The following is a 26,178-nucleotide window of genomic DNA, read 5'->3' as shown; positions in this document are numbered from 1 at the left end:
GTCCCTGACAGGCAGAGCACAACAGCTTTGCAGGCCCCTAACCCTGGCGTCAGGGTGCAGCGTGGGGACTGGGTTCAGGACTTGAAATTGTGGAGCTCGGATCTTGCTTTAGGGATCATGGCGTGAGGCAAAGGGGACCTCAAAAAGCACCTTCCTCGGGACTTGGCCATGGCCCAAAGGGAGACTGATACGTGCATTCCAGCACAGCTTTTGAGTTCAGGGTCGCGAGCAACGCGACGTGCGTGCACGCCGTCAGGGATCCGTCTCCTTCCCTGGCAGCTCGCGCGCACACCGCAGGCACTAGAACAGGGTACGCGAGGCCGGGGAAAACCTCAGCCCCGCCTCCTCGCCAGCGTGCCACGAGAAGGCGCCTGCGCACTTGGCTAGACCAGGCTTTTTCTCACGCCGTTGATTCTGCTCGGGTGGAGCATACACGCATGCGCTAACTGCCCCGGAGCGAAAACAATGACGTAGTTTCCGTTTCCACCAGTCTTTCCTTTTCCGGTCCTGGAGGAGTCCGCGGCGGCCGGGTCTGCGGCGGCCGGGTCTGCGGCTTCACCCCGGGTGTGGGAGGCGACGGAGTCCTGGCGATGTTTGAGCAGGTGAGAGCAAACGTGGGCAAGACGCTCAAGGGTATCGACAGGTCTGAGTTCGGTGGTAGGGAGCGCTTCTGGCCAAGCGGGGTGGAGGAGAGAATTTTCTGGAGTAAGGCGTGGTCAGTCCTGGGCTTGCCCTGGGGTTCTCACCTATCATCCTGGAGATGTTTAAGGAAATAGCACTGCGAAGACCTAAAGGCAGAAGATAGCGTTTCCTACCGCCACTCTCCCCTTTAATTGCCTTAATGTCTCTCTGTGTCTGCTCCTCAGTCTCTTCGTGTCTCTTAGTGCCTCTTTATCTCTCCCTTCCTTCACCTCTCATTATTCATTTAACACATGTTTACTAAAATCTAGTCTGTGAGTGCTGGGCAATGCTGCAGACCAGAGTTGACCAAGACAGCCGCAGGCCATGCTTTCATAGGGTTCCCAGTTCAGAATCCAAACAAACCAAGTAGCTAGTTAGAACCAGTAGTGGTCAGGGTGTGATGAGGGGAGCTAGGCAGGAGAGGACGGGGCTAGACCAGTATGAGATCTGGGGAGGGAAGGTAAGGGTGGGTAGCAAAGATGTCTAGGAGGCTAGGTATACAGTCTGCAATGACTGGCTGTCTGAAAGGTTGAGGAGGCAAGCTAGAAAAGACCCAAGGCTCTGATGCAGTTTAGAGCTTTGGCTTAGGTCTGGGGTGTGGATAAGTTTTATTAGAAATTATAGAGCTGATTCAGTATTTGGGTAGAGCCTAAGTGGCCAGTGACAGAGCTAAAGAAAGGGAAGAAAGGAAGAGAGAGAGGCGCAGGCTACAGTGACCCTCCTCCCTGGCCCCATAGAGTAACTGAGCTCAACTCCTGTCTCCTCTCTGTTCATCCATCTTTATTCTCCTCTAGGTATAATCCTGAGAATCTGGCCACCCTGGAGCGCTATGTGGAGACACAGGCCAAGGAGAATGCCTATGACCTGGAAGCCAACCTGGCTGTCCTAAAGCTGTGAGTTTCTACCTCCATTCCCACCCCCATGCCAGTAGCCAGCATGGTGCCACTCACAACACTGGGTGGGTGGGAGTTGGGGGTAGCCTGCAGGGTGTGGCTATCTTTTTTTTTTTTCTAATTGAAGTATGGTTGATTTACAATATTACATTAGCCTCAGATGTGAAACATAGTGGTTACGTATTTTTATAGACCATATTTTACGTAAAGTTTTAAAATATCAGTTATATTCGTGTGCTGTACATTATCCTTGTATCTTGCTAATTTTATGCCTAGTATTTCGTACCTCTTAATCCCCTTCCCCTGTCTTTGCCTCTCCTCAACCCCACTCCCCTCTGGTAACCACTAGTTTGTTCTCTGTATCTGTGAGTCTCTTTCTGTTTTGTTACATTCATTTGTTTTATTTATTATTTTTTAGATTCCACATGTAAGTCAAAACATACAGTATTTGTCTTCTTTTGATTCATTTCACTAAGCACAATAGCCTCGATGTCCATTCATGTTGTTGCAAATGGCAAAATTTCATTCTTTTATGGCTGAGTGATACTCCATTTTGTGTGTGTTTAGGTGTCACATTTTCTTTATCCATTCATTTGTTGATGGACACTTAGGTTGTTTCCATATTTTGGCTGTTGTAAATAGTGCTGCCATGAAAATGTGCATGTATCTTGTGGAATTAGTATTTTTGTTTTCTTTCGATATATAGTCATGAGTGGAATTGCTGGGTCACTTGGTAGTTCTGTTTTTAATTTTGTGGGGAACTTCCATCCTGTTTTCCAAAGTGGCTGCACCAGTTTACATTTCCACCAACAAGAGTTCTCTCTTCTCCACACCTTCACCAACATTTTGTTGTTTGTTGCCTTTTTGATGATAGCCATTCTGACAGCTGTGAAGTAATATCTTATGGTGGTTTTGATTTGAATTTCCCTGGTGATTAGCAGCGTCGAACATCTTTTCTTGTGTCTGTTGGCCATCTGTACATCTTTGGGAAAATGTCTGTTCAGGTCTTCTGCCCTTTTTTTAACAGGGTGGTTTGTTTTTGTTTGTTTGGTTTGGTTTGGTTTATTTTGGTTTTTGACATTGAGTTGTATGAACTCTTTGCATATTTTGGATAAGATGTGGCTTCCTTTGATGTTCAGGATTAGGAAGCCAAGGAAGTTGGGGCAGGAGGAGGGATGGCGTTTTCAAAATTGGTTATAAAGCATAAAAGCTAGTACATAAATACAGAGTTCAGCAAGTAATTGTAAATGAACACCCGCGTGATCACCATCCAAATTGCAAAGCTTTGTGTTGCTGGCGCCCCTCGTCCTTTGTCTCATATGCTTTGTGCCAACCGCCCCCACCCTGCTCACCACCTTTATGCTCTCACGGCCCAGCTTTATGTGGGTTTACCGCACACGTGTGCATCCCGGTTAGCTTAGCTGTGGTTTGCCTGCTCTGAACTGGGAGCTCTCCTGGCATCTTCCACTCAGCCCTGGGTTTGTGAGATCCATCCCCTCTCTGTGTGGATGTGATTTGTTTGTTGTCATGGCTGTATAGTGTTCCACGTGGGACTATTCTCCTGCTGGCGGACGTTTGATGTCTTCCGCCTCAGTGCTTTGTTGATTTTTACAGGTTGCACGGGCTCGGTTTTGACCTGTAAAATGGAGATAATGGTGCTTGTGTTTGTGAGGTTGTTACTGGTGATGACACTGCTGAGAGAGTGCTCCCCACATGGTAGCTTCTGTGCTGTAAGCTTTGGTGCATGAACTCTCTTAGGTGCTGTATGGCCCTTGTGAGGTAGGTCTGGTTGTTACTGTCCCCTCGTGCAAGAGGGGAAACTGATGCACAGAGTGTTTAAGATAAGTAGTCCAAGGGCACTCAGCAGTGAAGTTTAACCCCAGGCAGTCTGTCTCCAGAGCCTTGACCACTGTTCCAGACTGCTATTTAGGTGTTCATTTGTTTGTGAATCACTGGACATTGTCTGCCTTACTGAGTGGCTGTGAAGATTAAGTGTCCCCATCTACACAGCAGGAGAGTATTAGGGTCAGGGAGGTTAAGGTCACACAGGCAGAGATTGGTGTGGATAGGATTGGAGCCCAGGCATGTCTGGCTCCCAGCCTCTGGGCTGAAGCAGTGGGCAGCCTGCCCTGGTGAGGCTCAGGGACCTGGGCACACCTCTGCTACTGTGTCCCTCCTTCCCCTTCTCAGGTACCAGTTCAACCCAGCCTTCTTTCAGACCACAGTCACCGCCCAGATCCTGTGAAGGCCCTCACCAACCTACCCCACACCGACTTCATGCTGTGCAAGTGTATGATCGACCAGGCACACGTATCCTTCCTGCTCCCGGGCCGGGTGTGGGGGAGGGCAGGTGAACTCACGAGAAGGTGATCGGAGTTCAGCCTCAGACACCGAGTGCCTGCTCTGGGCTTGGTCCTGTGCTGGCTGGGGCTGGGGTGCTGTGGAGGCCGAGGTAGGCCCAGCCCTGTCCTCACCGAGCTCACCGTTCAGTTGGGGAGACCCGTCCCCTGTCAGTGACAGCCTGGAATAGGCAGGGCTGGGGGTTACAGGAGCCAGAAGAGGCACCTGACCCTGCCTGGATGTGTGGAAGGCGTCCTGGAGGAGGGAAGGTCCGAGAGATGAGGAGTTGGGTGATGTGGTAGGGAAGGGTGATCCAGGCAGAGGGAACAGTATGCAGGGAAAGAAGGAGGAAAAGAATTGCTTGGTGCTATGTTTTAGAAGCAGGAGAGGAAGTTCCATACAGCTGCACCCCAGACGTCAAAGTGGAATTCGGTCAGTTTCAGAAAGGGCACTGGGGAGCCGTGGGAGCTTTCAAGCTGCAGAGGGATATGGGTGGACTCATGCTCTACAAAGAGTCCAGTGAGGGTTCCCAGCTGGGTAAAGGCAGGAGACAGGAGGGGCTGGGGGCTGGAGCAGGAGCTGGGAGGAGCCAGCTTGTCCGCTGACCTTCAGCATATGTGTCCGCAGGGCCTGGCGCAGCATCTTTCTGGCCCAGTGCTGGCCTTCAGTGAAGAAATGCTGAGGGAAAGTCAGTGAACTGGCCTGCTCACCGGCGGCTGGGCTGAGAAATGGCTTCCTCATTGAGCCTCCTCTGCCAGGCTTGTCCATGGGAGTGCCTGCCTCCAGAGAGATTGTCCCTCTTCTCCTGCGGTGTGTTCTGGTGGCTTAAAAATAGGCATGTGGTCCACTGTTAAAAGTACAACAAAGTGTGCGGTGGAAAAGCCAAGGCTTCCTCCTCCTCCTCCCACAGCACCTGCTCCCCTCCCGCAGACAGCAGTTGTTTGCATTCTTGGGTGCTTCCCACAGAGGCCCTGTAGCTGCACAGGTGCAGGCATGTGTGTTTTGATACAGATTTCTCCCCACCCAAATGGGGGCTGTTGCGCAAGTCATTCTGTGTCTTGCTGCATTCACATGGCGATGGGACTCATCCCTTTCTCCAGGTCAATTCTGTAAGGGTTGACTCCATCTCAGCGTGTGGATGGCCCGCTGTTGAATTAATTGTCCCCATCACTGGATCACTAGGTTGTCTCTTGCCTTTTGCGATTCCAAACCACGCTGCAGTGAACAAGGTGGGCGTGGATGGTCTAGGATGCAGCAGCAGCCTCCTTGGGCTCCCAGGCCTTTTTCCCTTAACACCTCCTCCCAGCAAGAAGAATGGCCGATCCGGCAGATTTTGTACCTCGGAGACCTGCTGGAGACCTGCCACTTCCAGGCCTTCTGGGTAACATCCCTTGGGTTCCTGGGGCAGAGTGGTAACTGGGTCATGAGGGGCAGACTGCTGAAAGTCATGACCGTGCACATATGTTGGCGGCCTGCGTGGTGGCAGGGACTGTGCTCAGGGCTTTGCTTGTGTGATCTCATGGGACGGTCCTCCTCACCCGGGGCCAGGACTCCCAGGTCGTCCCCTGTGCACAGGCACGCACACGCGCGCACACACACATGCCCACACACGTACCCGTCCTTCCCGCAAAAGCTCTCCATCCTCTAAATTCTCTTTCCCTGTCTCTTGCACTAACTGAGCCTGGCCTTCCACTTCTGCAGTGGCTTCCCAAGTGCAAGGAAGGCCAGGTGGCCTCCTAGCTTCTCACTGCCACTCCCAGACTTATCCCCCCCTCCTCTCCCCAAGTCCCCAGCCCTGAAGCTCACCTGTTATCACTTCCTGCCCTTCTTTGTTGGTATCAGCCTCCCCACCCCCAGATGACTGCTCCTCGTTTTATGAAGACTTTAGCTCATTGCCACTCTTTACTACTCCTGTCTTCGTTCTTAGATGCCCGAAGAGGCAGATCAGTGATCCTTCCACCCTCCTGACCTCAGTTTCTGGATCTCTTGTTCTCCCTGTGCCCTCAGCCCCTCAACCCCAGTCACACCCTAGACCAGTTCTCAGCACATTGGACCCTTGAGGAGTTAGAAAAACAAATACTGGTAATTGCATCCTGCCAGAGTCTAATGTGATGGGCCTGGGTGTGCTCCAGGTTTTGGGATTTTAAACAATTATCCCAGGGGCTTCTGATGCTCCGTGAAGGCTGGGAGCCACTGGCCTATACTTGTCTTCACCAGTAATTGCTTCCTCCTCTGCCCATGAATGTCAGGCATTTCCCCCCTCTGACCACTTCCTCCTAGCTTCCCAGCTCGGCCCCGTTGGGTCCCAGCCCCGCATTCTTGGGCCTGACTGGCAGCCCCCATCCTCTGTCCTACATCCTCCTTCAGCCCAATCTGTGGGCTCCTCCTCTCCACACCTGTGTCTGACAGGATGCCCAAGGCTGGAGAAGAGCCCATCAGGCGCAGGTGACAACGACCGAGGTCCGGTCCTGAGCCCCTCCCGGCCTAGGGTGTTGCCTCCCTCCCTGCTGTGCTAGACGGCTCTTCTCACCACCGCCCCCACCACTTTCCCCCAACCTCAACTGATTTACGTGTTTACTTTTAACAGAGGTGCTGGGGATTGAACCCAGGACCTTGTGCATGCTAGGCACACACACTACCGCTAAGCTGTTCCCCTTCCTCCCCTTCAACTTTTGATCTGGCTTCTCATTTCATGGCAAAATAGAAGCAGCCAAAGCTTCTGCCCCTGGCCCGCCGCCTGCCGACAGCTGACCGAATACTTTTCTGTTTCAGTGGGTGAGTTGTCCCTTCTCCTGTCGCAGGCACCCATCCTCCGGAGCACCGATGCCCTTCCCTCTCACCCACTCAGCGGCATCACACCAACGGTTCTCCCCATTCTCCTGTATCAGCAAACTTGGCCTTCCTGGGTTGTTCCTGTCACCACAGAGCACGCCCACCCTGCAGTTAGTCCTAGCCTGAAAGAACTCTCCCTTGATCTCCATACTCCCTGCCAGCTCTGCCTCCCCTTTCCAGCCGTATTCCTGGCTGGGGGACCCACTGTCCCAGTTTGCCTGGGGCTTTCTTAGTTTTAAAGCTGCAAGTCTCAGGGGGGAGGGTACAGCTCAGTGGTAGAGCACTGGCTTAGCATGCACAGGGTCCTGGGTTCAATCCCCAGTACCGCCATTAAAATAAATAAGTAAATCTAATTACTTACACCCCCTCAAAAAAAAAACATAAAAATAAAATAAAACTGCAATTCTCACATCCTAGGAAACCCTCGGTCTCAGGCGAGTCAGAACCGCTTGGCAGCCTGCTCTTGGACAGGTTACCTGTGCTCAGCCTCCCTGTCTCCCCCCGGCTCACTTGAACCCACTCCATCTAGTCCACTGAGGCTTTTTTGGCCAGCCCCCTGCCCCTGAACCCCCAGCCCACGCATGGAACCGCTCTCGTCCAGATCCACAGTGACGTTCCGTTAATAGTCTGTTAGGAAGTTCTTGCCCCGTCTTCCCTGTCCAGCCAGCCGCTTCTGCTCCCTCAACCCTTCCATCCCCTGGCTTCCAGGGCAGCTGCTCTCCTGGCTTTCCTCCCATTGTCCTTGCAGGTTCCTTGTGTACCTCACTAATGTTGGGGGGAGCCCTTACTGGGAAGGTGACATTTAAGCAGAAGCCTGAAGGAGGTGAGGGCACTAGCTATGGGGGAGAAGAGTTCCAGCCCCAGAAACAGCCAGCATGAAGGCCTGGTGGTGGGTGGTGCCTGGCATATCGGAGAGGCAGCGAGGAGCCCCTGCAGCTGGAATGAGGGGCTGAGTGGGAGGAGGTGATGGGCAGATCCTTTGAGGACTTATGAGCCACAGGAGCACAGCTGGCCGTTTCTCTTGAGTGAGACGGGAGCCAAGAGGAGGTGGTTGAGTGCAGGTCGCTTATCTGCATCTGGCTCCTCTCTCGGGACTGTGTTTTCTGCCTGCCAGGTTCAAACTCCAGCTCTGGGATTTGGGGCAAAACACTTAGCTGTTCTGAGCCTTGGTTTCCTCATCCCTAAAATGGGCATTAAGAGAGTCACTGTTACATCATAAGGCGGTATGCAGAAGAACCGTGGTATGTGGGATGCGAACTCAAGTGTTCCCTTCTGTCATTGTTAGTGTTACACATGTTCTTGACGTTACCGCTGTTAACATTGTTCCTCTCACAGCAGGCCCTGGATGAAAACATGGACCTCTTGGAGGGTATAGCTGGCTTTGAAGACTCTGTCCGGAAATGTAAGTCCCTCCCTGAGCCCCGGCTCCCCAGGGTGGGGTAGTGGCAGTGGGGTCCTGGGGGTGGCCCTTCACCATCTCTGTCCCTTATTTCCACAGTTATCTGCCACGTGGTGGGCATCACTTACCAGCACATCGATCGCTGGCTGCTGGCCGAGATGCTTGGGGATCTGACAGGTAAGGCCATCTCTGGGTCCCTAGTGCCAGTCTGGCAGGTCAGAGATGATTGGGCAGCGGGTCTCAGCCAGCTCCTCAGATGGCCCACCCCTGCCTCATCAGATCATTATAAAACATCCCTTTCCTTGGTGGAGATCCTGTGGCACTTATCCTTTCATTCTGCATGAATGCCTGCTCTGTGCCAGACACTGTTCGTGGCCCTGGGGACGCAGCCTTGAACATCAAAGAATGGCTCAGATTCGTTCTCGTGGCAGTAGCACCACAGATAATGAATGAGGATGTACGTGTCCAGTGGTAATTCTTGTATGACAGCCCCTGGAGAGGGAGGGCTGGGGGCACGTGGTGGTGAGGAGGTGGCAGCATTGAACAGTTACCTCAGTGGAGTGAGGTGGGCAGCTTAAAAGATCCCTCCAAAAAGAAAAAAAGAGTGTATTTGCTCATTTTGCAAGAAGAACCAGGAAGGAAAATTTAAAAACTAAGGAAAGTGGTTACTCCTTGGGGAATGAGGGTGAGGGCAGAGAGGAGAGTGGTGAGTTGGGGGTGAGATCTGAGTGCCTTCTTGGATAGTTCTGCCTTTTTTGCTTGTCTGTTTTATGAGGGGGGTAATTAGGTTTACTTATTTATTTTTGGAGGAGGTACTGGCGATTGAACGAACCCAGGACCTTGTGCATGCTGAGCTTGCACTCTGCCATTTGAGCTATACTCTCCCCCCTTGGATAATTTCGCCTTTTAAGGTGGGTTTTTTTGTGGGGTGTTACTTGTGTATTTTCAGTGGAAGCTAAGTTTTATTGGACAATTTGTCTCAGGCACTATATATCTATGAATACACAGATTTCGGATTGATAAATCTATCTGTCCAACAGCAGCTGCGTTTTTTATGGGTTAGCTGTTTAAGCGGTCTAGGGCAGTTAAGCTTAATTAACGTGAGCTTAGCCTTACATTAATAAACTCCCATGGGGGCTACGAATTGAGAGGGTGAAGGAAAGTAGTCTATATAGTAGCTAATCCGAAGGCTAGTGCTTTCTTGCTGCATTATTTTCTAGAGTTTGCATACTGACAATGAAGTGTTGCTTTGACGTCCTTTTAAGTCAAGATTTAGACATCTTTTGTTTGGTAAAACTCAAAAAGGAATTAATACACCTTTTATGGGAGATGTGAGGTTTTTTTTTTCAAACTATTATAGCATTTTTCTTGTGCCTCTAACCCAGAATGCAAACGTCTTCTTATTGGATTCGTAACAGTTTGACTGAGTCACATAGAGATTTTGAGTTAATTCAGCTAAGATGGAGGAAAGTCTCATAAAAGTGCAGGGAAAGTCCAGGCTCCCTGGCCCCTAAGGCTGTTTTTAGTAATAAGTGAAGAAGTTAGAGATCTGGAGCCGGTGGCTTTGGCTTCTGACTTAATATTTGACAGAATTAAGAAGCTCCTTTAGGTACCTAGTTTCCTGCCAGAAAAAAAGCTTAATGCTCAAAAACTTAAGGACTTAAGTGTATCAATTGAAATTCAGTTGTGGGAAAATAAGAAGTTTTGAGCATTCTCTTCATAATCACATGCCTGTCAAGATGAGACATTTTTTGCAACACTTTCCCAGGGTAAAGTGAACAAATCTAAGTATAAAGCCCAATGACATCGATAGCCACGTGACTGCCACACAGGTAAAAATTTAGAACTTTTCCTTCACCACGGAAAGTTCCCTTTCTCACTCGTATCACGACCCCAATTTAACCACTCTTTTGAGTTCTTTCCCCATAGGTAGGTTTGGTCTGTTTTTCAGCCTTAGGTAAAAGGACTTGTACACTATGCTTTCTTGCATAGAAATGTGTCTGGTTCCTTTCACTAGATGTAAATAGTCTTAAATTTACATACAGTTGACTTCATTGTTTTTCTACGTATACATTTCTATGAGTTTTAACACATAATAGATTCCTGTAACCACCGCCATGGTCAGGATACAGCCGCCAAATCTCCCGTTAGAATCCAAATGCTCCTCCCCACAACGGATCCTGGCAACCAGTGATCTTTTCTCCATCCCTAGTGTTCTACCTTTCCCAGAATGTCATATAAATCATACATATGCAACCTTTGATGCTGGCTTCTTTCAGTTAGCATAATGTGTTTGAGGTTCTTCCGTGTGCAGTAATAGCTTGTTCCTTTGTGTCATATTCATTCTGCTGTTGATGGTCATTGGTGCACTTACCGTTTTTTGTTTGTGAATAAAGCTGCTATGAACATTTCTGTACACTTTTTTTGTGGACATATAGACTAACTTCTCTTTGTCATATGAGTGAGACTGCTTAATTTAAGTGTGAGTTCAGTTTTGTTGGCAACTGCTAACCAGTTTTCCAAACACGGGATGCCATTTTACAAGCAGTGTACCAAACTTCCCACTTGCCTGTGTCCTCACCAACACTTGGCATTACCAGTCTTTTAGATTTTGTCCTTTTGGGAGGATCTCTTAATATCTCACTGTGGTTTAATTTATTTCCCTTGATAACTAATGATGTTGAGTATTTTTCATTCTTCTATTTTTATGATTATCTTTTTACTGTTGATTTGTAGTAATTCTTTATGTATTTTTAATACAGATCCTTTGTTAAATATATGTACTATGATTGTTTTCTACTAGTCGATAGACTGCCTTTTCACTCTCTTAATGGTGTTTCTGATGAATAAAAGTTTTGCCTTTTGATGAAGTCTATTATATTTTTTTCCACTTTATAATTAGTGCTTTTTGCATCTTAGCTGAGAAATCTTTGCCGCAGTTCCCAAATACATCATTTTAGGGTTTCCTCCAAAAAGCTTTATTGTTTTAGCCATCACATTTAAGTATTAGATCCATGTCCATTGAGAGTTAATTTTGGGGGAGTGTGTACAGTGTGGAGTAATAAAGGCACTCAGTTGCTCCCATAATATATGGAAAAGAGTTTTCTTTCCCCTGCTGAATTTCATTGGTGTCTTTGTTGAAAATCGGATGGTCATATTGTCTGGGTGTATTTTTGGAATTTCTATTCTGTCCCCTTTGGCCTTCTTGTCTATTCTTATGCCAGTACTACTTGCTCTTAATTACTATAGCTTTAGAGTGTGTTTCAGAACATGGTAGTGTAAATTCTTCGCCTTTTTCATCTTCTTACTCCTTTTCATCCTCCTCCTCTTCCTCCTTCTTCAACATTGTTTTGGCTTTTTAGATCTTTTGCTTTTTGTGTTAATTTTATACTCAGCCTGTTCATTGAAAAAGCAGCTCCATGGAAAATGCAAACTCAAAGGCAAAAATCAAGGGGTTTTGATGGAGATGGCGTTGAATCTATAGATCAACTTGGGCAGACTTGACATCTTAATAATAGAGTCTTTCTAATCATAAATGTAGTAATTCTCTCCATTTATGCATGTCTTTGGAAAATTCTCTCAGCCATGTTTGTAGTTTTTAGGGTGGAGGATTTGCACATCTTTTATTAATTTTATTCCTAGGCATTTGATGATTTTATAAATGATTTTTTTTCTTGTGATACTATATATAATACAAAATATACCATTCTAACCATTTTTGAATGTTTAGTTCAGTGGCATTAAGTACATCCACATTGTTGTGCAACCATCACTGCTCTCCAGCTCCAGAACTTTTTTATCATCCTACATTGAAACTCTGTATCCATTAAATAATAGCTCTCCATTCCCTTGCTTAGCCCTGGAAACTACCATTCTACTTTCTGTCTGTATGATTTGACTGTTTTAGGCACCTCATATACATGGAATCATACAGTATTTGTCCTTCTGCTTTATTTCACTTAGCACAGTGCCTTTAACACCTGTCCATGTTGTAGCACATGTCATAATTTCATTCCTTTCTCAGACTGTATAATAATACTCTACTATATATAAAATACCAGATCTTGCTTATCCAGTCATGTATAGATGGACATTATTTTCATCTTTTGTTTATTATGAATAATGCTGCCATGAAGATTGGTGTACAGATACCTGTTCAAGTCTCTATTTCCAATCCTTTTGTTTACATATGAGAGGTGGAATTACTGAATCATATGGTAAACCTGTGTTTAATTTTTTGAGGCTATAAATATTTTAAAATTTTATATTTCAAGTGTTTGTTAGTCTTTAGAAGTAAAATGAATTTTGGGGTGTTGACTTTATACCCTGTGATACTGTTAAATTCACTCACTAGTCCTAACATTTTATAGATTCCTTTGGATTTTCTACACAGACAGTCATCATCTTTGAATAAAACAGTTTAACTTCATCTTTGATAATATTAATGCCTTTTTTTCTTTTTGCCTTATTTCATTAGCTCAGACCTCCAGGGCCATATTGAATAGAAATGGTGAGAGTGGATATCCTTGTTAAATTCTTAGCCTTGGGGGGAAGGAATGTAATATTTCACTATTAAATGTTACCTTACCTGTAGAATTTTTTTAAAGCTACCTTTGTCTGATTGAGAGAATACTGTAATATTTCTAGTTTTCTAAAGAGTTTTAAAAATATCATGAATGGATATTAAATTCAGTAAATTCTTAGTGGTTTTTGATGATCTGAATATAATAACTGAATGTTATTTGTTCAACAAATATTTATTATCTACTAGCCAGCATACAGAAGTAAACAAAATGTACAAAATCACTACCCTCTTGGAACTTATGTTAAAATATATAGAGACAAAGTATAAACAACAAAAAAATAGATATTATATATTATACTAGAAGGTGGTAGTTGCTGTAAGGAAAACAATTAAACAAGGAAAGGGGACGGGGTGTCATGGTTAGAGGGAGCAGTTGCAATTTTAAAATAGAGTGGTCAGAGAAGGACGTACTGAGTGAGTATTTGAGCTGAAGGTGGTGAGTGAGGAAGCCCTGCAGATAGCCTGGCAAGGTCTGGATGATGTCTGGGAAAAGGGGTGCTCTTGTCAAGGGGAACAGTCAGTGCAGAGTGTAAAGGCAGAACTCCACTTTGTGTGTTTGGGGGCAGCAAGAAAGGTGGTGTGGCTGGAGGGGAGCAAGTGGTGGGTGACAACACAGTGCTGGGAGTAGCAGTAGCAGTAATGGAAATAACGCTAGTGATAACAGAGCCCGGTACCCGCTGTCTAACAGCTGCCTTCTGCCAGACACTGTCCCAAGTTCATGAAACAGTAACAGCAAGGGATGAGGTCGGAGAAGTAAGTGAGGTACATGGGTCAAGTCCCTCTTGTTGGCCAGAGTAAGAACTTGGGATTCTGAATGATGTGGAGCCACTTTTAGGTTTTGAGCAGATAAATGTCAATCTGACTTGAGCATTAGTAGGAGTGCTGAGGCTGCTGTGCTGACAGTAGACGAGGGTTGAACCAGCAAGGCCAGTGAGGAAGCTGTTGTGATAATCTGCACAGTCCCTGGTGGGTTGGAGGTGGTGAGCAGGTGTTGGAATCTGGATCCGGTTTAAGGAGAGAATGGGCAAGATTCTCTGTTGGATTGGAAGTGGGTGAAGGAGAAGGAACATACAAGAACGACTCTGAGGTTTTGGCTGAGGGGCTAGATGTGGAGTTTGAGGTGGAGTGGAGTAGGTTTATCTGAGTGGGGTGAGAACTAGATTTTGACACGGTAAATCAATTCTTTTGCTAAATTTTCAACTATGCTATGAGAAGGAACCATGGAAAGTTAGAAAAGTAGGTTAAAAGTAATGGTGTTTAAGTTCAGCACTTTTGAAAAAAAAGTCCTTAGATGGATCGTTTCTTTAGGAATCCATATTTGATCTTAGGATATTGGCTGCAACTTTTCCCCCCCTCTGTTTCCTATGGCAGCTGCTTACTATTCTAATATTAAGTTTATAACTTGCAAATTCAGAGATCGGAATGTCACAAACAAGTATACTTTAAAAGGGTTTGGAGATTGATACAAGACTGCCAATGTTTTATTTTTCCAACTCCTTTTTTACTAAGTTTTATTTCATCTCAACCTCATGTCATGAAAGGAAGGTTTTTTTGGTTTTTTTTCCCCCACCAAAAACTAAAAGACAACAAAGGAAGGACAAAGTGTCATACAGCCATTTAACTTTTGTGACTTCTCTTCAACCATAGACGTTCAAAAGTACACACCTTAAAGAGTGTGGGACAGTCTGTCAGCTGTTTTGTTTCCACTTACGGAGCATTTACTCTGGACTGATGAAGGCATGGAAGGTGTGGATCTTCCCTTCTCCTAGCAGGTCTGGGTGTACAGTGAATCTTCTGTTCCCCTGAGTCTACAGTCCCATGTCCCTCAGCTATGTGCCATTCAGGTCTTTAAGAGGTTTGTTTTTAAAAACATCATGACACTTAAAGGAAGCCCAATTATTTCATCAGATACAGTCAACCATAGGATTAGCAATCTATTACATGCTGTAGGAAAATTAGGCTGTGATTGGCTTGGACTTCATTTTCGTACCTTCATAAGAAATTTTGAAGGATAATTTTGGCTGTATGTAATTTTTGCAATAAGGAATGACTTTACTCCATCTTAACATATTGTTCCACTGTGGTCTCAGAACAAAGGATAACCCTTTACATAGACTATTTTAGCCTATGGATAAATGCGTTTTGTTGCCCTTATTTTTCTTATTTTGTTGTAGATGGGTCAAATTTTCATTACAGATATTCAATTCTCAGACCTGCAACTGAAAATCAGTAATTCAAGGAAGTGGATTAGTTTTCATGAATGAAAACACTTGGGATCTTGATGGAGAGAGTTACTTCCTAACCCAAAGTCACAGATAGTGGAAGTATCATCTCCAGGCTCCCTGGTGTTCTTCAGAAGTAGAATTGAAAGATCTGATGTGTCAGGGCCAGGCCCAGAGCCAGGCACATAGTGGGGGAAAAACAAATGTTAATTCCTTTCTCCAGCTTTATCATCCTTCCTGCCTTTATCCCATTTCTAAATGTCACAGCCCTGGCTAGATCAAGAGATGTCAGATGGTAGAGACAGCTGAGTCTTGAGACAAAGCTGAGGTCTCTTTGAGGTATCAGAGTGGAGGACAGGCAAGTTCAATTTCTGGAAGGTGAGTTGAGCCGGTGTCCTGAGGCATAAAGGCAAAAGGCAAAAGGCAAGAAAAGTATAAGTGATGGGTGGTTGTTGATATTAGGGAACAACTGGCTATCAGGAAGCTGTAGGCCCTGCCTGAAGGCTGTAGAGAAGCCATGGGCTGAACTGATAAACAAGCTGTGAGAAATGTCAGGTAGCTGGCTGGATAAGAGATGCCTAATTAATGTGTCCAGTATGGATGGCTGACTAGCCAAAGACGGGTAAGATCCTCAGAGGAGGACAACCTAAGACAGGCACAGCCGGCTGGACCACAGATGGCCTACTCAGTGTGTCCAGCATGGATGGCTGACTAGCCAATGACGGGTATGATCCTCAGAGGAGGACAACCTAAGACAGGCACAGCCGGCTGGACCACAGATGGCCTACTCAGTGTGTCCAGCATGGACGGCTGACTAGCCAACGATGGGTACGATCCTCAGAGGAGGACAACCTAAGACAGGCACAGCCGGCTGGACAAGACGTGGCCTACTCAGTGTGTCCAGCATGGATGGCTGACTAGCCAACGACGGGTACGATCCTCAGAGGAGGACAACCTAAGACAGGCACAGCCGGCTGGACAAGACGTGGCCTACTCAGTGTGTCCAGCATGGATGGCTGACTAGCCAACGACGGGTACGATCCTCAGAGGAGGACAACCTAAGACAGGCACAGCCGGCTGGACAAGACGTGGCCTACTCAGTGTGTCCAGCATGGATGGCTGACTAGCCAACGACGGGTACGATCCTCAGAGGAGGACAACCTAAGACAGGCACAGCCGGCTGGACAAGACGTGGCCTAATCTTTGTGTCCAGCATGGATGGCTGACTAGCCAACGACGGGTACGATCCTCAGAGGAGGACAACCTAAGACAGGCACAGCCGGCTGGACAAGACGTGGCCTACTCAGTGTGTCCAGCATGGATGGCTGACTAGCCAACGACGGGTACGATCCTCAGAGGAGGACAACCTAAGACAGGCACAGCCGGCTGGACAAGACGTGGCCTACTCAGTGTGTCCAGCATGGATGGCTGACTAGCCAACGACGGGTACGATCCTCAGAGGAGGACAACCTAAGACAGGCACAGCCGGCTGGACAAGACGTGGCCTAATCTTTGTGTCCAGCATGGATGGCTGACTAGCCAACGACGGGTACGATCCTCAGAGGAGGACAACCTAAGACAGGCACAGCCGGCTGGACAAGACGTGGCCTACTCTTTGTGTCCAGCATGGATGGCTGGATAGCCAATGACGGATATGATCCTCAGAGGAGGACAACCTAAGACAGGCACAGCCGGCTGGACAAGACGTGGCCTACTCAGTGTGTCCAGCATGGATGGCTGACTAGCCAACGACGGGTACGATCCTCAGAGGAGGACAACCTAAGACAGGCACAGCCGGCTGGACAAGACGTGGCCTACTCAGTGTGTCCAGCATGGATGGCTGACTAGCCAACGACGGGTACGATCCTCAGAGGAGGACAACCTAAGACAGGCACAGCCGGCTGGACAAGACGTGGCCTAATCTTTGTGTCCAGCATGGATGGCTGACTAGCCAACGACGGGTACGATCCTCAGAGGAGGACAACCTAAGACAGGCACAGCCGGCTGGACAAGACGTGGCCTACTCAGTGTGTCCAGCATGGATGGCTGACTAGCCAACGACGGGTACGATCCTCAGAGGAGGACAACCTAAGACAGGCACAGCCGGCTGGACAAGACGTGGCCTACTCAGTGTGTCCAGCATGGATGGCTGACTAGCCAACGACGGGTACGATCCTCAGAGGAGGACAACCTAAGACAGGCACAGCCGGCTGGACAAGACGTGGCCTAATCTTTGTGTCCAGCATGGATGGCTGACTAGCCAACGACGGGTACGATCCTCAGAGGAGGACAACCTAAGACAGGCACAGCCGGCTGGACAAGACGTGGCCTACTCTTTGTGTCCAGCATGGATGGCTGGATAGCCAATGACGGATATGATCCTCAGAGGAGGACAACCTAAGACAGGCACAGCCGGCTGGACAAGACGTGGCCTACTCAGTGTGTCCAGCATGGATGGCTGACTAGCCAACGACGGGTACGATCCTCAGAGGAGGACAACCTAAGACAGGCACAGCCGGCTGGACAAGACGTGGCCTACTCTTTGTGTCCAGCATGGATGGCTGGATAGCCAATGACGGATATGATCCTCAGAGGAGGACAACCTAAGACAGGCACAGCCGGCTGGACAAGACGTGGCCTACTCAGTGTGTCCAGCATGGATGGCTGACTAGCCAACGACGGGTACGATCCTCAGAGGAGGACAACCTAAGACAGGCACAGCCGGCTGGACAAGACGTGGCCTACTCAGTGTGTCCAGCATGGATGGCTGACTAGCCAACGACGGGTACGATCCTCAGAGGAGGACAACCTAAGACAGGCACAGCCGGCTGGACAAGACGTGGCCTAATCTTTGTGTCCAGCATGGATGGCTGGATAGCCAATGACGGGTACGATCCTCAGAGGAGGACAACCTAAGACAGGCACAGCCGGCTGGACAAGACGTGGCCTACTCTTTGTGTCCAGCATGGATGGCTGGATAGCCAATGACGGATATGATCCTCAGAGGAGGACAACCTAAGACAGGCACAGCCGGCTGGACAAGACGTGGCCTACTCAGTGTGTCCAGCATGGATGGCTGACTAGCCAACGACGGGTACGATCCTCAGAGGAGGACAACCTAAGACAGGCACAGCCGGCTGGACAAGACGTGGCCTACTCAGTGTGTCCAGCATGGATGGCTGACTAGCCAACGACGGGTACGATCCTCAGAGGAGGACAACCTAAGACAGGCACAGCCGGCTGGACAAGACGTGGCCTACTCTTTGTGTCCAGCATGGATGGCTGGATAGCCAACGACGGGTACGATCCTCAGAGGAGGACAACCTAAGACAGGCACAGCCGGCTGGACAAGACGTGGCCTACTCAGTGTGTCCAGCATGGATGGCTGACTAGCCAACGACGGGTACGATCCTCAGAGGAGGACAACCTAAGACAGGCACAGCCGGCTGGACAAGACGTGGCCTACTCTTTGTGTCCAGCATGGATGGCTGGATAGCCAATGACGGATATGATCCTCAGAGGAGGACAACCTAAGACAGGCACAGCCGGCTGGACAAGGCGTGGCCTACTCAGTGTGTCCATTATGGACTTGGATTTGGAGAGAGAAAGCATCACTGGGTCCTTGAGGCCGTATGAAGTGGCCTTATAAGCTAAGTGAATGAATGACAAAGGAGAGAGGGAGGGAGAGAGAAGAGAAGGAAGGAGGGAGGGGAGGGAGGGGAAGGAGGAAGATGTGCTTAATTAACTCTTATGAGTCTGAATTCTGAGGTGGCTTGAGTGTTCAAAGGGGGCGACATTAACTTGGGCATTTAGGACAACAAGACGGGGGGGTATTAGGTTATTTATTTATCTTTTTTTTTTAATGGAGGTACTGGGGATTGAACCCAGGACCTCGTGCATGCTAAGCATGTGCTCTACCACTAATCTATACCTACCCACCAAGACCTTGACTTCTAAATACCATTTTCCTCAACGAGGAACCAAGCAGCTTGGAGAAGTGGCAGATTTCAGGGCTGGGGCAGGGAAATGCAAGATGAGAGTGGATTACCTTATCAGAAAGCAAGGATGTGCTCAATGAAAAATGGTGACAGGCTGAAAGGACCCAGCCACCAGCTAGAAGGGGCCCCCACTGGGCAAATCAGGGACAACCTGAGCATCAGGAAGGACAGGAAGGGCTATGAATTGAAACAGCAAATAGATCTAAATCCATGGATTCATAGTAAATCTCTGTTTCACTCCCCATCCCACCCCCTGCAAACAAAACCCATTGGCCACCTTGGCAGGATGTTAGAGCATCGACTCGTCATTTATAAAACTGGTAACGAAAGAGCCTGATTCATCAGACAAAATTAAATGAAACAGTGAGAAGCACACCGTTCCCCAGAGCCAGGGCAAGGCCAGACCGCTGGCCCTGCCTCCCCACCTGAATTCAGGTTTATGTTGTTTGTCTTTTGTTTTTGCACATCCCGGCTCCAAATGCAAGCCACCTACCTCCCCTAAGCTCCCCAAAAGATGGCAGTAGGGGGGAAGGACAAACTTCACCTGGCACGGGGTCTTTAGAGCCTGACCCCGAGTGAGATGCGACCCCACTGTGTCGAGTCCCCTGTGAGAGAAGGACTGGAATTCCAAAGCCCCCTGGCCTGGCTGGTGGCTCCTCTTCCCTCCTGCCCTGACATCTTGTGGCCTCTTTCTCTCGGCAGGTCTTTCCCCAGCAACTACTGGGACAAGTTCGTCAAGCGGAAGGTGAGAGAATGTGAATGGGGCAGTAGATGGGCCTCCTGGGCTGGGTCCCTTCCTGCCACCTGGCCATCTAAGCCCCATCAGGCACTTGCTGTGTGTGTGACCTTGGGCGAGGGGATTTGCTGAGGGAGCACCTCAGTTTGCCCATCTGGAAATAGGCATGACAACCACACACCCCTCTCTGGAAAGCGACGATGTGCATAACAAGCATGACGCAGTGCCTGGCACAGAGTAAGTACTCAATAAATACTAATTTTAGGGGAGGAAGTAAAGCATTCTGTTTTAAGCACATTGACTCGGGAGCTGGACTGTCTTGTTTTTCTCCTCCTAGCTGTGTGAGCCTTTCGGTGTCTCAGTTTCCCTCACGTTCAAACTAAGGTAATAAGAGGGCCGCCCCCACAGGGTTGTTGTAAAGTTTATATGACCTACTAGGTGCACAGTATCTGGCCCATAGGAAAACATCCGGGCTGCGGTATGCTCAGTGGCAGAGCACATGCCCACCATGCATGAGGTCCTGGGTCCAATCCCCAGTACCTGCACCTAAAAAAAAAAAGATACATGTTGGCTGATACGTTCATTCACTCAGCAGATGTTTACTGAGCACCTACTACGTGCCAAGAACAATTTTGGAGGGCGTGGAGTCCAAGCAGTAGGTACGTTTCAAGCAGTAAACACATTTTGATGCTCGAGTTGGACAGACAGATGAGGAACACGTTTATGGTGTTCAGGCGGTGATAAGTACTGCAGAAGGAAAAAATAATCCAGTAAGAGGGTTGGGGAGTGTGTGGGTGCTGGCCCAGAGAGGTTTGCTCTTTCTTGTGCAGGGTGGTAAGGGAGTGAGCCAGGTGGAAATCTGGGGGAAGACTGCCCTGGGCAGGGGGAACAGCCAGTGGAAAGGTCCTGGGGGAGGAACGTGCCTGGCGTATTTGAGGAGCCTTGAGGGGGGCCAGTGTGGCTGGAGCAGAGTGAGTAAGGGGGTGAGGGGAAGGAGATAAGTCCATAGATGACAGGCGGCCCAGTTGTATAGGATTCTTTGCCCACCTGCCTAATAATAATAAGTTATCCCAAATAATTTGGCTAATGAATTAACTGGACCTTTATCACGTTTGGACCCTCCCCCTGAGGATCTGAAAAAAGCTCTGGCCCTTCTTCCCAGAAAAATGCATTCCCAATTTTTCACAGAAAATTCAGAGTGTTCCCAGATGCCTCTCCAACCCAGGCCATGACTCGCCCCACTCCAGTGGTGTCTGCTTGCCCTCTGCTCTCCTGCGCAGGTCCTGGACAAGCACAGGGACATCTGTGGGTGGGAGCGGATCGCCGAGCTGCTGGGCATGGATCTGTCCACGCTGGAGATCACAGCGCACAGTGAACGCAAGCCTGAGCCACCGCCGGGGCTGCTTACCTGGTGAGCCAGGGGTGATCCTGCCCAGGCCAGGGGCAGGCAGGGGAGGTGGCCAGGGTCTGACCCTCCGGCATCTGGCCATCCCTCTTCCCTCCACCTGACAGGCTCATGTCCATCGGCGTCAAGTACCAGATCTGGAAGTTCGGGGTCATCTTCACCGACAATGTGAGGAGGGACTTGTAGGTGGGGGAGGGACCTGCAGGAGAAGGGCCCTGGGAGGGTTGGGGGCTCCAGCACCAGGGAGCCCTGACCAGGGACTGAGTCCTGAGCCTCTGTGCACCTCTGTTCCTCGGGCACCCTTTGAACACCCGCCCAAGGCTCCTTGTGCCCTAGAATGCTTTGGATTTCCAGACTACATCCTGCAGAGGGCTCCTCGACCCCACCCAGGATGGCTTCTCACCCAGAGTGCTCCATTGTTCTAGAGTGTTCCTGATCCCTCAAGTAATCCCAAGCCAGCGATGGCACCCTGACCCCCCAGAGCGCACCTGACCCTCTTGAATGTTCCGGGGGCTCCCCGAGCTCTCCTTGACCCTCAGGAATGCTCTCTGACCCTGACTCTGTGTGCCCACAGTCTTTCCTGAACCTGGGCTGGTACATGGTGATGTCCCTCCTGGGGCACTACAACAACTTCTTTTTCGCTGCTCACCTCCTGGACATTGCCATGGGGGTCAAGACACTGCCCACCATCCTCTCCTCCGTCACCCACGATGGGAAACAGGTGTGGAGAGGAACTGCCTGAGGAATGTGAGCCGGGCAGGGCCAAGCATGGCAGTCTGAGCAAGGGTGGAGGGGTGAGGGCTGGGCGGCCAGGGTGAGGAGGGGCCAGGAGGGCAGGCCAAGCCAGGGTGGGTGTGGGTCGTGAGGCCCCAGCAGGGAGAGCCACCTGGGTAGCAGCAGGGTCAGGAGCCCGAAGGCTGGGCAAGGTGGAGGGGCTGGCTGAGCATGGCGCTGACCCGCCCCCTGCCTGCCCCCAGCTGGTGATGACCGTGGGCCTCCTGGCGGTGGTGCTCTACCTGTACACCGTGGTGGCCTTCGACTTCTTCCGCAAGCTCTACAACAAGAGCGAGGACGAGGACGAGCCTGACGTGAAATGTGACGACATGATGACGGTGAGCCCTTCCCCCCAACGCTCTTGGGCAACTTCCGACCACCCCTGACCCTCAGGTTTCCTATCTGCCAAGGGGCTTAGGAACAGTGCCTACCTTGTAGGCTTATCATGAGGGTTCAGTGAGCTGATACTTGTGAGGTACTTCGAACAGTGCTCAATATACGTTAGCCACTGTTGTCGTATTATTTGAGCTTTTAAAGCTGTTATTATTGGAAAGGTGCTCAGGCACAGTGCCTGACTTACAAGCTACATGTTTTGGGGTTTAGCTACTCAGCTTCCCTATGCTCTGGTGTCCTCACCTGTGAAATGAGTGTATAATAACAGTGCCTACATTCTAGGGTGGCTTTTAGGACGTAGTGATGCTCCCTGATCATCTAAGAATAAATAGTTGTAGAACACTGCCTGGTAGGGATCAAGGATTCCATAGAGGTGAGCTATTGTCATCATTATCTGTAATTAAAAGTTTCACCCAAAGAATGCCATGCAGGTTTCATTTTTTTCTCTTCTAGTCTACTAGAGATGATCATAACCAAATTGAGTTTCTCCTACTAGAGGCATGGGCCACATTTAAATGAATTGTCCCAGGGCTTTATCTCAGAAGATGGCCTGTAATCAGGCACCGTGCTCCTGGGACCTATCCAGCTCCTCAGCCTGACGTTTGAGCCCCACCACCCAGACCTGGCCTTGCCACTCAGCCTTGTTCCCTCCAGTCACTGGTCTTAGCCCTTACCTAAGACAACTAGGTTCTCCCACTTCCCAGGGACACAAAAAGGATAGTGTAAAATCTTTCCCACATGCCAGGCAGACCATGTTCCTCTCTCTTCTCAGAACTTCCTCTTGGTTCCCCAGTGCCTTCAGCATGGCTTATGAATAGCCAGGGAATAGCTAGCCTGGCCTGAGTCAAACCACAGTCCTTCTTGCCTTTTGCTCTCTGGCTGCCTGGTGCCCCTCAGTTCCCCTAAGATCATGTATTTCCTCCCAACCCAAGCCCTTTGCATCTGACGGTCTCTCTGCCCCACCTCCACCTCAGACCCTGAGTACAAATACCCCTTCCCTTGATGCCTCACCTTTCAACTTAAGTGCTGCCTCCTACAGGAAGCCCTCCTTGACCATCGGCTGCACCTCATTCCTCTTGCTGTTCTTGCTCACGGGAGCTCTACTTTCCAGCTTCACTGACCCTCTTTCACTTCCTCACAGGAACGAGATGTCTTCTTTCCTCCCCAGTGGTGACGTTGCATGTGTGGTTTTCCCTGCCTGGAACACTCTCTTCCACCTAACATTTCCTTCAAGTTCCAGTTCACACATGTCCCTGCTTCTAGGAAGCCTTGCCTGATCACCCAGGCTTTGTACAGGCTTCCTGTACTCCCCCCATCTCGCCCCCGATTACACTGTGCTTTCCCCGTCCCAGCCCTCAGCCCTCTGCCTGAGCTGTCCCTGTCACAACCCTGATCATTTCTGGGCTGTCACTGTCTGATGCCATGTGAGGGCAGAGCCCAGGGCTGTCTCAGCCATTACTGTGAGTCTCCTGCCCCACTAGCCCAGGGTCCTGTAGGTACTTTGTGAATACCGAATGATTGAATGCATGACTAATATGCTTCTCACCTTGCCCCCACAGTGTTACCTGTTTCACATGTACGTGGGTGTCCGAGCAGGTGGGGGCATTGGGGATGAGATTGAGGACCCAGCAGGTGATGAATATGAGCTGTACCGGGTGGTCTTCAAAATCACCTTCTTCTTCTTTGTCATCGTCATCCTGCTGGCCATCATCCAGGGTCAGTGCTGGTCGGGGTTGTGGGAGTGGAGATGCCCAGAGGCAGACTAGCTCCTCTGAGAGTGCAGGCCCGGGATCTGGTTGACCTGGCTTTGTTTCTCCCTACTGTGAGACTTTGGGCAAGTTACTTCTCTGAACCTCAGTTTCTCCATCTGTAAAATGGGGATATTAATTATACTAGTCTTGTAGGGTCGTTGTGAGAATTTGGTCAATTCATAAGTAGTAAGGGTCTCATGCTAAGTGCTCAATAAATGCTAGGTATTATTTTCAAGCAGCAGGGTGAGATTAGGGAGATGAGAGATTAGGGAATGGGAGGCAAGGCTCAGAAGGGGGTAGCCAGAAGAAGGAGCAGTCTGAATTTGGTCAGAGATTAGGCACTGACTTGCACCCTGCCTCCCCAGGTCTGATCATTGACGCTTTTGGTGAGCTCCGAGACCAACAACAGCAAGTGAGGGACGATATGGAGGTAGGTCATATCAGGGGGCGATCCAGAGGGATTACAGGACCCTGGGGGGCTCAAATGGGCCTCGACTCTGATGCTTCCTGCCACCCACAGACCAAGTGCTCCATCTGCGGCATCAGCATCGGCAGCGATGACTTTGATATGACACCGCATGGTTTCGAGACCCACACGCTAGAGGAGCACAACCTGGCCAATTACATGTGAGCGTGGGCCCGCTGGCTAATCAGGAGGGTGGGGGCGTTGCCGCCAACATCCAGGGTGGGGATACCAGGCTTTGGTCAGTTAGGAAAAGGGCTGTGGCATCCATGTGGGTGGGTTCTCAGCCAGCCAATCAGGAGAAGGTAAGTAAGGCTGGTTCTGACCTGTCTCCCACAGCCCTTCCAACCCCAGGTTTTTCCTGAAGTATCTGATAAACAAGGATGAGACAGAACACACGGGTCAGGTAAGGGGGTGTTAATGGGAGAAAAATGGGCAAGGACATGGAGAATTTTAATAAAATTTCAATCAGCAGGTGGCAGTAAAAAGCTCAGATCATATCAAGCATTTGAAGATGTGACCAACCAACTCTTCCCCATCCCCAAACCCTAGGAGTCTTATGTCTGGAAGATGTACCAAGAGAGATGTTGGGATTTCTTCCCTGCTGGTGATTGTTTCCGCAAGCAGTATGAGGACCAGCTTAGCTGAGACACCCACAGCTGGCCCTTCACTCCCACTTCAAATGCCTTATGCTTAGAGCAAGCCCCTTAGTCCCCAAATCCCTCCTCCCAAGGCCGCTGGGGGAGAGGTGACCATGTGCTGTAGAAATAAAGTCTGTGCTACATCCCTGACGTTGTACTGGATCGTTGAATTTGGGGGGGTTCTGTATGCATCCAGGAATTCGGCCCTCCTCCCCTCCCCCTGAAAACCAAGATGACAGCAGAGGATAAAATCACATTTATTGGGAGACACAGGCATGTCATGTCCACTATATTGTGTCCACTGGGGAGGGGAGGGGGTGCAGAGACTGATTCCGAACACCAAGCCCCAACCCCAGGGACTCATTCCTGGATATAGAGGTTGCTGGGGGCAGTAGGATCATCTGCTGGGCGTGTCTCCACTACCATAGGCCTGGGGAAGGAAGAGAAAAATCAGTTTACTCATTCATTTGTTCATTCATTCATTCATACATACATTCACAAAGGAGTCTACAGAGGGTGTGCCAGCACAAGGCTGGGCTTCAGCAGTGCGTGAGCAGGCACGGCTCCTGCTCTCGGGGAGCTCAGTCTGGAGCAGCAGCCCAACATGAATCAGTGAATGACGTGAGTGCAAAGCAGCGTGAGGCACACAGCCAGGAAACCTAGCCCAACGGGTCGGCCAAGGTGCCCCCCCAAGAGTGGATGCTGGAGCCTGAAAGAGTTTCAGGAGGGAACTTGGTGAAAGGGGAGGGAAGAGTGTTCTGAGCAGAGAGAACAGCCTGCACAAAGGCCTTGAGGTGGGAGGGGGCTTGACAGCAGAAGTCATGGTTGTGTGGGCTGTGGCCAGGATTGGGTGTTGAACAGGTGGAGGGTGACACAGTCAGATCTGGAGTTTAAACGACCACGTGTGTCATGTCTAAAGATCTAAGAGGTCCTTGAAGGGGCTCTCATGGCTAAATCTGGGAGTATTTGTGCCTCTAAATAATGATACTAATAGATTACAACCCGTAGAATAAAATGGAAACTATTGAGACTATGCTGGAAGAACACACCAGCACATGTATGCAA

At 49.3% G+C, this 26,178-nt stretch overlaps 1 protein-coding gene across 1 annotated transcript; it reads left to right on the top strand.

The window, feature by feature from the left end:
* The first annotated feature begins 117 nt into the window (after nt 1-117).
* LOC141573835 (ryanodine receptor 1-like) lies at nt 118-25,263 on the top strand. Its single transcript, XM_074345415.1, has 14 exons — nt 118-122; nt 221-422; nt 475-602; nt 1,476-1,574; nt 19,653-19,695; nt 20,967-21,097; nt 21,199-21,259; nt 21,666-21,812; nt 22,069-22,203; nt 23,818-23,974; nt 24,375-24,439; nt 24,530-24,636; nt 24,812-24,878; nt 25,025-25,263. Exons 1-14 carry the CDS (start codon nt 118-120, stop codon nt 25,118-25,120), a joined length of 1,443 nt encoding a protein of 480 aa, XP_074201516.1. The 3' UTR covers nt 25,121-25,263.
* The last annotated feature ends 915 nt before the right edge of the window (nt 25,264-26,178 follow it).

This window comes from Camelus bactrianus, chromosome 18, assembly GCF_048773025.1.
Source record: "Camelus bactrianus isolate YW-2024 breed Bactrian camel chromosome 18, ASM4877302v1, whole genome shotgun sequence".
Lineage (NCBI taxonomy): Eukaryota > Metazoa > Chordata > Mammalia > Artiodactyla > Camelidae > Camelus > Camelus bactrianus.
This window is presented reverse-complemented; position numbering and strand designations above follow the sequence as displayed.